The sequence below is a fragment of the Strix aluco genome, chromosome 3, assembly GCF_031877795.1.
Source record: "Strix aluco isolate bStrAlu1 chromosome 3, bStrAlu1.hap1, whole genome shotgun sequence".
NCBI lineage: Eukaryota > Metazoa > Chordata > Aves > Strigiformes > Strigidae > Strix > Strix aluco.
In genome coordinates this window covers 57,147,063-57,161,620 of record NC_133933.1, presented here as the reverse complement: position 1 = coordinate 57,161,620, position 14,558 = coordinate 57,147,063, and the positions used below count along the sequence as shown (strand labels likewise).

Sequence of the window (14,558 nt, the reverse complement as noted above, 5' to 3'; positions counted from 1 at the left end):
TAGAGCTGGAGTATATTTGCTAAAACTGCACCTCTACTCAACATTGTTTACACATGGCTCTTCACCACGGGGGAAAGGAAGAGGGGAAGCAGGGATCTGGCGAGGCAGCAGTGCAGAACATCAGGTGAGGAGCTTGGACAGAGACTCTGTAAAGCACCTCACTAAAAGTACAGATAGCAGAGATGGCTTTCAATCTCCTTTCCTTTAATGCTGTTTTCCTGAAATCAAGAAGGAACTTTTGGTCAACATTCAGAGGGCAAATAATGAACTTAAAAACCCACACACAAAGTGATACAACATCTGCAACAATGGGCACAACCCTATTTGAGCTCTTTCTTCCTCTTTCTTCTTTCTGTTCAATTTTGGACATGCTGGTTGTGCACTTCAGTATAAAACTCACTTCCACAATAATACAGCGATTAAAATTTGACTTATCCTATCAAGATAGCAACATAATCTTCCAAAAGTGTGTTTCATGGCTCCGATAAATTCTCAAGCATCCAGTGAAACCAGACCAGTGGTTGGGGGCGGGGGGGGGGGGGTGGGGTTAAAACTGTACTTTTGTTCTGAATTATCTCAATATTCAAACACTAATGCTCAAGTTGGGGTGGGGGGAAGCCTCTCCTGAGGCACGCAGGCAACAGTCAGATGCAGGAGCACAGTGTCCCAAGGATGCAACAGGGCTTGTGGTCCACAGCCTGCTAGGAACCTACAGCAACCTGGAGCATTTGCTCCCAACCTCAGTGCACCAGGGGGAAACGGCATCCTCACCTGCAGTACCTGGGCACTGCACAAGTCTGACACTCCACCGGACAGGCTATTCCTCTGCACAGATCATAAGGTGTATTTTTTTTTTTTTCCATAGACAGACCAAAGAGAATACTTCACATCTGTACTGTGACCTTTAATAACTCTCAAACTTAATAAACTCAATTCTGAATGAACAGTGTGTTAAATTAGTTAAAATATGATTAATTCCATTTAAAAAAAAAAAACAACCAACTCAGTAAATCAAACTAGGAAGCTCTAAATTAGGCACTACAGCCAGGTCCAAGAGAAAAATTTCTGAGCACAGAGAAAAAGCATTCAGAGCAGAAAGATTACACACCAGTATCCCAGAGAGAGCAAAACTATATTCAGAAGGACACTACCAGACTTTCAACTTCCACAGAGTCTTTTCTCAAGAAAGAGACATGACATTAACACAATATACTCCCATGAATTTCCACAAGAAGCCTCATCCAAGAACAAGATGTACATGTAGAAACCAGAAAGAGAGCAATGAACTCTCTCTGGAAATGATTTATGCTGACCGTAGCTGTTGTTCATTATTAAGTTATAACAGAAGTAAAAGCCTAGAAAGAGGGAATAGAAAGGTTTTGGTCTGTTGGCATTTAAATACTACTTTATTTATTATCTTCTTTTAATACAATCATATTTTATAATATACCTATTAAAATAACATAGAAACTAAAAGGCTTCATGCTATTCCCAGCATGCTCCCATAAAACATTCAAATAAATCTCCTCTGTTTGTTATTCATGTACAGACTACTCTGCTCATCCAGGATAGCGTGGTAAGTTAATAACAATTTTAAAAGCTGGCAAAACATTTCAGAACTTATCCATCACACCGCTATTCTCTGATCAGTAATTCATAACATAACATTTTAGGAGCATATTCCACCTTTGGTCTTCTGCCATGATCTAAATTAGGAGGGGAGCAAAAACCACATCTGATGCTAGGCAATAAAAGCAGAGTACAAAGGAACTAACTAAAGTTATTTGTGGAATGAAGTACATAGACCCATCAAAGCATGTTCTTTCATGGCTTAAGTGAATGTTTGTCCACAGCTAAATACATAAGCCAGTGACTGTCCTTATATGTTTGTCCAATTCCTCTGCAGAACCTCTCAGAGATTTTGGATGGTGAGTCCTCCTGGTTTTCCACAAGGTGAGGGGAAAAGGTGCTGAAGTCCAGAAAGGACCTTCATTACCAGTAATCTATGGCTGAAAAGTATCGCTGCACATTCCCTATATTGATCAGCAAAATACCTTAAGAATACATATCTAATCTCTGTCATGCAGCCATATCCTTTCCTACCAGCATATATCCAGTTTTTATGAGATAGAAGTTGGTCTTTTACTGAAACACACAATCGTCCTACCTCCCACCAGCTAAAGACTCAGCAGCTCTTCACCACTTCTTCCACACCTAGTGGGAGACACCACACCTGAAAAGGAGCTAGGCTGCTAGAGAATGCTTCCCCAGCACAAGAGCTGCCTCGCCGCAAGAGAGACTACTGATGAAGCTAGGAAAAGCTCAAGTTATTCCTCTCCAGCATCTCAACATGTCTAATGCATCTGTCCCATACACTCAGATTAATGAATATCTGAAAATGCAAATTATTAAAAAGCAAACACATTTCTGAGCATAAGAAACTTCACAACAAGGTCACTGCTACAGGTGTAGATGGGTCCCCACTGATAACCAGCTTCCCCTGCATCACTGTGGCTCACATCCAGAGCTGGTCAGGCAGTCAGAGGAAAGACACAGCTCGTAACACACCCAGACAGATTCAACCCTGCCCTTGGCAGAAGGAACTGCAACTGCCCGCACCCACCCCGTTATGGCTGACCATCCTCCAGCAGCCTCCCCAGCAACAACCAGTGCCCAGCCCGGCCTCAGCCTCCACAGGCGCCGTCCACAGCCATGTCAGAGTCTCCCAGCTGCTTGGACATGCACCTGGAGTCACAGCCAGTGACTCTGTACCAGCCCCAGCCTGCTGGTCCCACAGACAAGTGACTACAAAATATAACTGCAAGTGTTTGCATTTCAGTTCAGTTGTTTGGTTTGGTTTTTTTGCTCCACTTGGGGCTAAGCCCAACTCAGATCCAATAACCAAAGTAACTTTTTCTCTTTATTCTCTCCAAAGGCAGTATCGGGTGGTATGGATGTCCTTTCAAAGCAAAGGCCCAAGGATATCACATCCTAATAAATAAATGGCAGTTTCTGACTACTCCTTGATGGCAGATGTTTCACTGACTTTACAACTGTGTATATTTTCAAGCCTGTAGTTTCTTGCCTCATTTCCAGAACTACGTCTTGCAACGGAGCCGTATCATTGTCTTCTGTCAAACCCACAGATGCCAGAGGGCTCTTCTATTTCCTTAGCCTGTTATTTTTGTTGCTACCTTTAAAGCTCCCAGCTTTCTTCTGAGAATATACTGTCACTTTCTGAAATTACAGCTCAGCTTGCTTCCCCATTTCATTCCAGAAATACACGGGGGGAAGGGAGGAAGACATAAAACAGACTTCTGACAAAGTACGGAGCACTAAAAAACTTATTCTTTCATCAACACAATAAAGAGTCAGACAACGCAACTCCTCCCTCCCACCTCACAATGTTTAAACCCTGTTATTCATTCTTCAGACTGTTATTAAGGCATCCAAATAAATGCAGTTCTTCCCAACTTCGTGCTAGGAGCATCTCAGCTCCCAGGATGGGTGGGAACAGCTACGCTCTTCTAATTGTGCATTTTCCTTTGAAGGAAGGATACCATACAACACACAAAAAGCAAATCATGTGGGTTCTGAGCACACCAGCCCATGCTGATACCTGGCAGCAGAGCAGCTATACTGTCCTGAAACAACTGGAGTTCTGCTCAAGCCCACATGCTCCTCCACACCTACACTGATTTACCTATTCCAGTCCGTCTCCCCACTTAGTCATATTTGAAAAATGTTAATACTGCCCCCCTCTTCCCTGCTCACAAGAATCAACCCCAACACGCACACCACAGACAAGTGATTCTGCTAGGAGGAATAGTCAAGGTGAGGAGGAAAATTAGGAGCAGTTACTGTGAGGTGTTAAGACAGCACAGCTAATTCTTTGCTAAGCTGCCCAATGCTGTGAACTTTGAGAAAATTTTGCATATGAAAATATTTCCATAATACTGTACGAGAGTCTTCTTTCCCCAAACCTGAGGGGAGAAGAGGGGACAAAGAGCGCTGGGGGAGGTGAAGCCAGAAGCTTCACATTGTTCCTGGTCTGCCCTCACCAAGACACCCCTTCTCCATGGGATCCTCATCAGTGAAGGGGTCCCACACCACCAGCAGCTGCCACTCCCCACCGTGACTTTTAGACCTCTTTAGAAACCCTTACGCACTATGCATGGTGCCTCACATAGCAGCTCTTGCCCAGGGTTATGTCCTCATTTCCTGGCAGAGCACGCACAAATCAATGGGCTGCTTTTATGGTTTGGATTTTTTTCTCTCCCTGAGGAGCCTCAATTTCTATTCCAAGGCAAAGTCGTGCTTCAAACACACAGAGCAGCATATGTTATTTCTTCACCTACCAATCAAGAGACTAGAAGAAACCAGCCTGGTACTTATATATCTGCCATTTCATAAACACTAGGCAATACCCTAGAACTGTCTTCGTTGCAGCATCCAATGATGTCCCCAGCAGACAGCCCAAGAACAGGAGGTGATAAAAACAACAAAAAGGAGCCAGGCTACAGCAACCTAAAGGTTTAGTTTTGAAAAGCAGTCATTTTAGTGGCTAGAAATGAGGAGCAGCAATTTGTCGCTCGTCTTCAACACCTTGTCCACACACACTCTGCACAAACATCCCTGAAGAGTTCACACAGTGCAAAACCAGCTACGCCAACTCCACGCCAACTCGACTGACAACTAAGGGTCCGCCTGCAAATATAACGACTCCTGGCTATTTCACACTGATGGAGCCAAAATGACAAACGAGAAGCAGCACGTTTGGCCCATAGCAATCTGGCAGCAAGAGGCACGACCGAAGGAACTGGTTCCAAAGGCAACACGTGGCACTGCAGGGCGCAGAGATCCTAGAGCAAAGGGACTGCCGGCCAAGTAAGAGTTGCTTCATGGGGACAGACAGACAACAGCAGCAGTTCTCAGAACAAGCCTTGCCCAAGAACTCTAAAAATAAGTTACAATTTCTCAAAGCAGTCTTTCAGTCAAATATATTTAATGTAATTAAAAATGAAAGGTAGATGAGGAGAATTAAGTTCCCCTCAATTTAGACAGGAACTCGTATCTTAAAATGCACCAGAGGCGTAATCTTCCAGAAATGTTTTTCCTGTCACGTCTTACTGTTTAATTATATATTACCATTCCAAGCTACCATGACAGATTTTAAGTGAGTTTGTCTTTTTTTCATAATTAATCATAGCAAAGACTCATCTGTTCTTCAAGCCCCGTGATGACAGAGCTGTTTTCACCACTGTAAGGCAATCAACCCACAGCATTCCTTCCTGAAAGCTATTGCAAAGCAAAAAGCTCACCTATCTGCACAAAATGCCTTTCAAAGATACAAATCAGTTCCATATACGTTACTTCATACTATAGGGAAATAAAAAAGGGGAAAACTGCTTTTCCATAGCAAGCAATCATACAGATGCACAGGCTAATAATGCTAAATAAATGCTAATTATAAAGATACAAACCCAACATGACCATCCAGGAACAAGTATCCTACCCCTTAAACATCAGATGCTCAAGAGCCATCAGCACCCACCACTGGTGCAGGAGGACAGGAGGCAAAAAGACACTTGGTTCTTCTGCAAATGTAAGGCAGCCTCTCTTATAACTACGATTGCCAACAGTTATTTTTAAAGGCAGCTTTGGTCACCATCACATTCTAACTGCAAAAAACGTGTCTTCAAAAATAACCTGTAGCTACATGTAGATCAGTGCTAACAAACTACCTAATCAAAGAAGAGCCACATCCAAAGCAGAAGATAATAAATGCTAATTAGTCAACAGAAAGAAATCTTTCTTTCTTTCTAGTATCATAATTCACAAAAGCGATATTACTAGTGGAAAAAAAAAACCCACAACGCTTTTGCTTTGGGTAATCAAACATTTATCATTTACAACAGCTACAGCATATAGCACATTCATAGAAACTGAAGGAAAAAGTATTTCTAACATAATCAATTACATAGAGGGATCTCCATTCAAAGTGTTTTATCCTTCATTCTCTCAGTTTGAACTCCCCACAGGATGAATCCGATACTTGCAAAATTACTTTTTCCCATCTGTGAAATCCTACAATACACACACTTTTTTTTTTTTTGCACAAACAACAAATAGAAATCCAGTCTGCTGTTAATCGATTTTGATTGCTTTGTAGAAAAATTATGATTTTCTGCAGTTCTCCTATATCCTTCAAGTGGTACACTGGTAGCTTCCCAGTTACAAGTTATTAAGAAAAAAGTTACATAGCTTGTTCTGCTCATAAAAACAGGCCTGGATGGGCACCACACAGCCCTGAGCAGCCATAAAACTTCATGTGTCTTATTACAGTCTCATAACAGTAACTTTAGATCAAAGCTCAAGTTTTCAATAACCAATTACTGCAATAACAGTGCCACCTTTATGGCTTTCTAGCTGCTTCCCAGTTTTCCAAAGCAAAATAACTAAAGCAGCGATGACTACAAAAAAAACCCAATACATTCAGTTTGACAGGCTGCTAAAGACTAAAGTTTACATTTGTATCAAAATATTTAGAAACATTTTTACTAGTACCACTCTTTGTTAAGGCCTGACCTCCAAAAGATTGTGGCATTCCAAATGACAATTTTCTTCCAAGTTATAGCAAAATATAAGATTTAGCAGTATATCTTAACCATCACTTCTGGAAGATTAATGTTTTTAAATAACCATGATATCCTGACAGTTTGGTGATCAGTTCCAAAAAGATGAAGAAAAACATCTTGAAAAAGACAATTGCCCAGGAGAGCACAGAGAGAAAGCGGTCTTTACACAGGACATTATACATCTCCCTCTCTTCTTTTATTTATGAGAATAGTCAACTGTTTTCAGCATTATTTAAAAATGCATAGGAATAATACGCACTCAAAAATATGATGACATATAAAGATTTTCACCCACTAGAAGTGGGTTTTGTATTTTATTTATTAGGAGTGAAAATATTAAATGCAAAGAGATTTCCCATATCACAGGTGATGAACTCAGAGTAACAAGAAACAGAATAACAGCCCATTTTCTATGACAAAATAAAATGGAGATCCTAAACTGTGTCTGGTTCTGCTCTCCATAGCCTCAAAACCCAGACAGATCCCTAGCTACCCCAAGTATTAGTAAGTTATAAGGTGACACTTCTACCATACTCCAGCCACTTATACTGTGAAGAACATCCCATGCTGGAGAAGTCTTCCCAGCACAAAACAACTCAGTTTTCCTTCCTAAGTATCAAAACTAGCATTCTCTTCATTCTCTTCTCTAAGTATCTAGGAAAAATGAAAGCATAGCTTATAATATTTTTTGCCCAGTCCTCACAACTAGCCTTTAATCTGCTGCATTTGTACTTCAGGAAACTTCAGCCCTTTCATTAGGAAATCCCTCCCACAGGTTTACTTGTAGGGAATAGTTCAGATCTGAGCTATGTAGTACAGTAATTACCTTGAAGAAATCACACATCCAGATCCAAACCAGGGTGTTATTTAGAAAAGATGAATTATTTAAGATCAATCTTCACTCACTATTTTTAATTTAATATACAAGTCTTTTAGCCTTGGGAGTATTAGAATATACATCATTTTCTCATTAACAGAGAAGAAAGTTAAAGCGGTTGTAACAGGAGATTTACAATCGTCTGCCCTAACCAAAACAACAGAACTTACCGTACAATTTGTTCATCCAAAGAAAACCTCAAATACAGCCATGTTTCCTCAGACATCCCATAAAACTGTAGTATTTGCTTACATATATGCATACAAACTGTCTGCAAGCCATCCTGAAACTCAAAGCCCTTAGAGGTGCTGACTACATGCTAATAATCAAATAAAGTTATGTCCAGAGGTTTCAAAGTAACAGCAGAAAATGTAAACCAGCACTACAGAACTCAAGACAGAAAACCACAAGCATTTCAGTTTCATAAACTGCACTTCCAGTAGTTAAGAGGAAGACTGCCTCCACCAAAGGTGTCGTTCCTCAGGGGAGGAGGTCTAAGAAAACACTATTCAAGCACCAATGGGGTCCAGATTCAAACCCGCATCCTGCATAACCTGACATATCAAATCACCACCAACTGAAGAGCTAGTTTTTAGCGTATGGAACATTTTAAAAATACACTGTTAGGTTTCAGATATCAAAGAAAAATCTTTTGACAACAGGAGCATTTTGCATATGAGAGAAAAGAGAACCTTTGAGGCTAAAGCGAGCATCCAGTCTCTGGATGTAGCACTAATTTCTATGAAGGTTTAAACAACTCACTTCTGCCCCTCCAAAGCCTCCACTCTCCCCCTGCTAAAATGAGGGTACCTCCTTAACCCCCCAGCTTCCATCAGAGCCTCAGAAGACTCAATATACAACAACCAAAAAACCCCCACGTTTTTCCAATAACCTTCAGATCTGTTACGTGAATGTCTTGCTAGAGGAAATGCCTGAGCGAGTAGCCCGAGACAACTGTTTTACATTAAGGAGGAAGCACATTAGTTTACTGCATGAGTACTACCGTGATGCACTTTTCGGAGGTACAGTATTGTGGCCACAGTTGCCATTTTCAGTGTCTGAGAATAAACACAAAAGCTGCCAACACTAGGTTGCATAAGAGCACTTTAAGCACATGGTTATTTACAAAAGCAGAGGTAATTATAATGCAGGAGGTGGATCCCAAACAAACAGACTTGACTAACACCGTCAAAAAAACCCAAAAAAACCCAAGAGATCTACAATTACTATTACTTAATCGTAGGACAGCTGCATGAACAGCCTCATTCGCTCGCTGTGCTACCAATATAAAGCCAAAAAAACAGTTGGAAAACGTGGTTTAAAAACGCTAACTGATGTCAGAACTATGCATAGAGGAGAAGTCAAGAAAACACCGTTTCTCTCAACAGCTTACCTGATCTGGACTTAATGATGTCGCTGAACTCACTGTGTCCCCCACCAGGTCCTTCCTCCTGCTCAGAGACGCGGGCCATGCTCGCGGGCTGGGGTACGCCACGGGTGCAGCCTAAATCCGTCGGGAGGGGGTTCTCACGGAGGGCCCCGGCTCAGCGCCAGCACCTGCAGCGCAGGACCAGGAGCAGAGAGAGAAGCGGCGTAACCCCACGGGCTGCACCAGGCGTGACCGCGTGTGGGAAGCGCAGGCCGGGACCGAGGCTCGCTGGCCACAGCCACGCGTGGCGGGGCGGCCACCCAGCCGCTCGCTGTGCCCCTGCCCAGGGACGCCTGCGGGTTGTACCGAGGGAGACGGCGCAGAGGCGGGGGTGCTGCTGGCCGGGTTCACCCCTAGCCACAAGAACGAAGCTTCAGCCGTCCTTGGGCGACAGGGCGCCCCGCGCCCACCCGTTCACCCCAGCGGGGCAGGACACAGCCCTCGCGGCGATGCCGTCACCCAAGGGGACATCCCCGCCTGAGGGGGGTGGCAAAGCCCGGGAGCCCCGCTCCCGCCGGGCTGGGGCACCCCCAGCTGGGAGGGGGCTAAGGGCGGACGTGCTCCTCCGGCCGGCCCGGGCCGTGAGCGACACGTATGGGAGAAGCCACGAAGCCCCTTTCCCGGGTCAGGGGAGCCGAGCCCCGCGGGACGGGCCCCGCACGCAGACGCGGGCAGCTCTCCGCCCGGCCCCGGCTGAGCCGCCGCCGCCGCCCCCGCTCCCCGGCGGGGATCCTGACCCAGGGCCGCCCCCCGCCTCGGCTCCCCGCGGCCGCCCCGCACCGGTACCGCCGCCCCGCCCGCAGGTGCGCCCGGCCGCGGGCATTGCGCCCGGCCGCGGGCATTACGCCCCCGCCCCCCCCCCGTTACCGGCTGGGAGTTGGGGAACAAACTTTGCCCCCCCCCCCCGCCCCTCCCGGAGCCGCCGTGCCCGCGGGGCAGCCCCGCTCCCAGCGGCGCTGGGGCACCCGCCGCCACTCACCCCTCGGACACGGCGGCAGGAGGCGGCCCCGCTTCCCCGCGGCGCGGCTCCTCCCCGCGCCCCGTCCCCCAGCGGCGGCGGCTCCCGCGGCGCTGGCGGACCCACAACTTTCTGTGCGAGCCGCTGCCGTCCCGCCTCCGCCGCTCCCGGCCCGGCCCAGCGGCTCCTCCCCCGGCCCCGGCACCCCCTTTGTTAGCCGGGACAGCGCCGCGGGTGCGCCAGAGCCGCCCCGGCCGCGCGGCCCCTTCTCCGAGGGGGCGGGAGGGGCGGGGCGGGGCGGGGCCGCGCCCGCCGCGGGCCCCGGCCGGGGCGGGGCAGAGAGGGGCGGGGCATAGAGGGGCCCGGCCCCGCCCCCGCGCCTGCCGGCAGCTACGGGGCAGCGGGGCCGCCTCCCGCCGCCGCCTCCGGGGGCGAGGGGCGGCGGTGCCCCAGCGCCGCTGGGAGCGGGGCTGCCCCGCGGCGCCGCCCGGCCTCACCTGGGCGCTCCCACCGCTCCGCTCTTGCCCGTTTCCCCCCACAAAGAAGCGCCGTCGCGCCGGGGGCGAAGCGCGGGGCGGGGCGGGGTGGCGCTCGGCCCGGCGCTCCCCGGTCACACCGGAGTCGCACGGCAAGGGGGTATGGCAAAATTTGAGGGGGGTTTCGGACGTTCAGCCGCTGAAGAGTAGGAAATCGCTCTCCTGAGCCGCGGCGGGGCGGGCCGGGTGTCCTGGCCCCGCGCCCGGGGCCGCTTGGCGGCTGGGAGCCCCGGGGGGTGTCAGCTGGGCCGGGAGGGAACGGTACGGACCGGTAAAAATGTGCTGCGCTGGACGCTGGGCATCTGTAGTCATTTTTTATCTATGACCAGACATACACGTTAGTAAAATATTTAGCTCGCACCAATTAATTTACTGCCGCATTTGCAATCTGGGAATGAACAGACTCATATTTGCTCAGGCAAGTAATCTTTACTCATCTATACTGTAAGGGTGCTGAACATGTGGCCCTTATTTATCTTGGTGAGCATTAGCCTGAAGTTTCGGCGATGTCAGAGAGACACCGCAGCTGAGTAATTCCTCAGTGTTACCTGCCAGGCCACAGCCGTCTGGCCCAAAATGTTTTCAAGGTTAGATGCGTTCCCACCATTGAGTACCTCACTGCCTTAGTAACAAAACCAGATACCAGCCAGCAGCCTGCAGAAAAGAATGTACCAGCTAGAAGCATGGAGGGAGCCCAGGCTTGGCAACATCCTTACTTTGTATCTCCAGGTGAACAGAAATTGGTAGCAGTGAAACGAGGAAGATTTGTCTTCGAAATTCTTTTTTCTTGCCAGTATACAGCTCATGAGTTTACTAGGCACTACAGATAACAATAATAAACAATGATTATATGTGTGTTTTAGCCTAAGCTAACTGATATTTACCTGTACTTTACTATTCCCCCAAGGAAAAAAGAGATACCTCAAACAAACAAAACAAGCTACCTGTAAATTATCATTATCATAAATTCTAACTACATTGAACATTTTTTCCTCAACCTTTGGCCTGTGCAGTACATGTGTAATAGGGACGACTACTTACTGTTCTGCACCCCAGGATGGAGGGCCTCGCAGATAGTGCGAAATATTTTTGCACTTTGAAGAAGACCTGAAGATGAAGATGCCGAGTTCTGATCATTCAATAGATTTCCTGGGTGTTTCAGTGCAAATTAGTTAATTCATCCTTGATCTGCTTAGTCAAAACCACTGCACGAAGTCATTAATGATTCTTACTTGTAAAGAGATAATAATGAAGTGTCCAAAGTGTTGTGATGACTGATCATGGACGACAAACACTATAAAACCATGGATATCGATACCCATCAGTGTCTAAGGCAGTGCTGAGCAGTAGGCTGGTTTTGTTGGAAAAGTATGGTCTGTGTTTATGCCCATTTGTTTACATTATGCTGATAAACCTGTACTATGAACGTAACATTTGTGGTTAGAGGAGCACCACTTGTTTCTTGCCTTCTGCCATGATGCTCTTGAGTCAACAGGCGGCTTCTCCGCTCCATCCCATGCATTCCCTCTGCATGCTGGATTTTCAATGCCCAGCGATTAAAAACCACCCAAATACTGGAAGCCCAGAATCCAGATGTAACCCAGTACAGATACAGGTCTTCCATGAACAGGATGAGAGATGTACTGTCCCGTGTATCCCAGCGCCTGCTCAAGAGTCAGCACAGACGAAAATCATCATTTCTCGCTGCTGGGTATCTAGCAGCGGTGCAGGGCCTGGAGATCCCAAAGCGCCGCACTGCCTTTGCCTAATGCAAGGAAATACTAAGTGAAAGAAATCTCTTTCTTCCGTAGCCTGCACTGAGGGGATTACTCATTTCACAGAGGTTACCCAAGACCACTATCAGGTAGCAATAACTTTGATCGCTAAAGGGTGCAGTCAAGCTGATAAGTGGGAGCACAGAGCTGGTATATCCCATTTCAAATCTCCATGTGTAAACCCAAGGTCCTGATTTTTACAATCTCGCTCTGAAAGCACCTACGTATTACTTTCTCAAAAAGAAACACATTTCAGTTTAACCCGATAGCATGTCCTTTTTTCTCTTTTTCCTTTTTTTTTTTTTTTCCTGTTTTAGACAGAAGTAGCATCATTATCTTCTTTGAACTGCAGAGTGCCAGCAGAAGGGTAATAGAATAATGAGACCGCACACTACCTCAGGGAAGCAGAAGAATTTTTTTCCTGGTGTGTTTCAAACATGCCTCTCTCCAGAGCCATCCTCACTCAGCTGCTGATCAAAGCCTGAATTTTCCAAGCTAGTTATTTAGACAGTAGGCTTCTCAATGCAAAGGCTATAATTTTTATATCTGGGTCTTTAGGCACGAGTCCATCAGGGGAAAAAACCCCCCACACTTATCTTTAATATTCTGTACATGTGTATGCCTTAGGTTTCTCTAAATTTGTATTCCAGTGATTGGCAGAATAATGACTAGCACAATTTTAAAGTCAAACAACAAAGTCTCCACCCGGTTGTATTTCTAAAACCTACATTCATCTACAAATATCCTGATTGCTACAGACCATTAATGTCATGTGGATTGTGTGGCACAGTTTACCCTTCTGTATAATGCAGAATAAATTAGGAAAAGAAAGTAAAAGTCCACGAAGCCCTTAGATAATGTTAAGAAAGGAAAGACAAGGGGAACACAGAAGAAGAAACTGTGAAGAAATGGGCTGAGATGTGGAGCCCTTGAACTTTGACCAAAGTAAATAAATACTTTATTCCTTAGTGCACACAAACAATGCCGTTGTGAGACCCTGAGCTCATCTTACCTTGTCTCCTTGTCTTTTCTTTGTTCCTAGCATTTCTATTTTTAGAATACACTCATAATTGATAGGATTACGATATAACTAGAAATTTCATGTATCTCATTACCTTGAGATTGACTGCTATAATAATGCATGTGCCCATTCATCAATGTTTTGTCATGATTTCAGAAAACCATTCCATATTCAGGAAGACACAAGACACCAAATGGATTGCTTTGTAAGCAGAGTATCTTTATTGTTCCTTCCTCCATAACCCATCGTGTTGTCACTCTCAGTTAACAGATCGGGCAGGCTGTTACTCAGCAGACATTTTTTTTCCTGCAGAACTTGCATCTGAATTCAAATAACAGCTTCTTGGTGCTTTGGTGCTGACATGCTGCACTAACCAGCTAGTACAAGTCTCTTACTATTTTCATTATCTCTAATCTGAGAAGAAAAATATATAAAAAGACATATTAACTAAACTTTCTCTCTCTGTATGTTCCTCTTTTGAGGAAAATGACCAAGTTTTTCCAAAAGCTTGGGTAAGTTTTATCTACAACTCCTTCAGCAGTACCTCTGACAGACTTTGGTACACTGGGCAGACATAGTTATCTTGTTCTTTTTCCTTTCTTTTGCTGTAATCTAAGTGCTCTGGAGTTATCTTTGTTGTTCTACTAATTATCTGATTCTAAAATATTCAAAATCAACCCTAGCACAATTTTTAAAGGTGAGACAGCATTTTCTACCCTCAACTCCTCAGGTTGGGATCTGATTTTAATGTTAGATTGCTTATTTTTATTCCAAGCTCAGCCACCTTTGTGTGCAAGCTCCTTCTGAGCTCCTCCAAGATTAGACCCCTGTTGTGGCAGGCACTGTAACATACCTCAAGAAATTCAAACCTGTTTTGCTACACAGAGTTAACCATACACCAGGGGCCATTAGGTGCAGAAAACGAGAGGGGCAGACTGGGGCAGAGGGCAGCAGGCAATCGTGATAAATACGCAAGCCCAGGGTGCAGGATGCCCTCTGAGCAAAATGCCCATTGCCTGCACCGACGCAGGTCCACCTGACCGTCTCTGCGTCACTGGTCTCTGTCCTTCTCCTTCTGTTTAACCTAAAAAGAAAGAAGTATATTCTCCTTAGTATACTTCCACTTCTACAAGTTGGGATCTGTATCTCCAGTAGATTCTCTCTGCTCTATTTTTACCTCATTAGATTCAATATATCTATTGATTAGATCAGATTCAAAGGAATATTGTGTGCATAAAATACACTGGAACCTTGTATCTTAAGTTTCAGCAATTTTTTATAGCTTCATTATAAAACCCCAGAAAATTGCACTGTATTAATAGAA

The 14,558-nt window shown here is 45.5% G+C and overlaps 1 protein-coding gene across 3 annotated transcripts in view; it reads right to left on the bottom strand.

The window, feature by feature from the left end:
* The window catches only part of UTRN (utrophin), a 387,283-nt gene extending 376,847 nt beyond the window's left edge, over positions 1-10,436 (bottom strand). Inside the window, exons 1-2 of one of the 3 annotated variants that reach the window (XM_074818672.1) lie at positions 10,400-10,436; positions 8,909-9,072 (exon numbers count right to left, since the gene is read on the bottom strand). In XM_074818672.1, coding sequence (XP_074674773.1) covers positions 8,909-8,987 — 79 coding nt within the window. In that variant the 5' untranslated portion in view covers positions 8,988-9,072; positions 10,400-10,436. Of the gene's footprint in view, positions 1-8,908; positions 9,073-9,923; positions 10,004-10,028; positions 10,087-10,399 lie in introns of those variants that run through there. The other 2 variants (XM_074818673.1, XM_074818671.1) reach the window with 2 other exon arrangements.
* Positions 10,437-14,558: the final 4,122 nt, after the last annotated feature.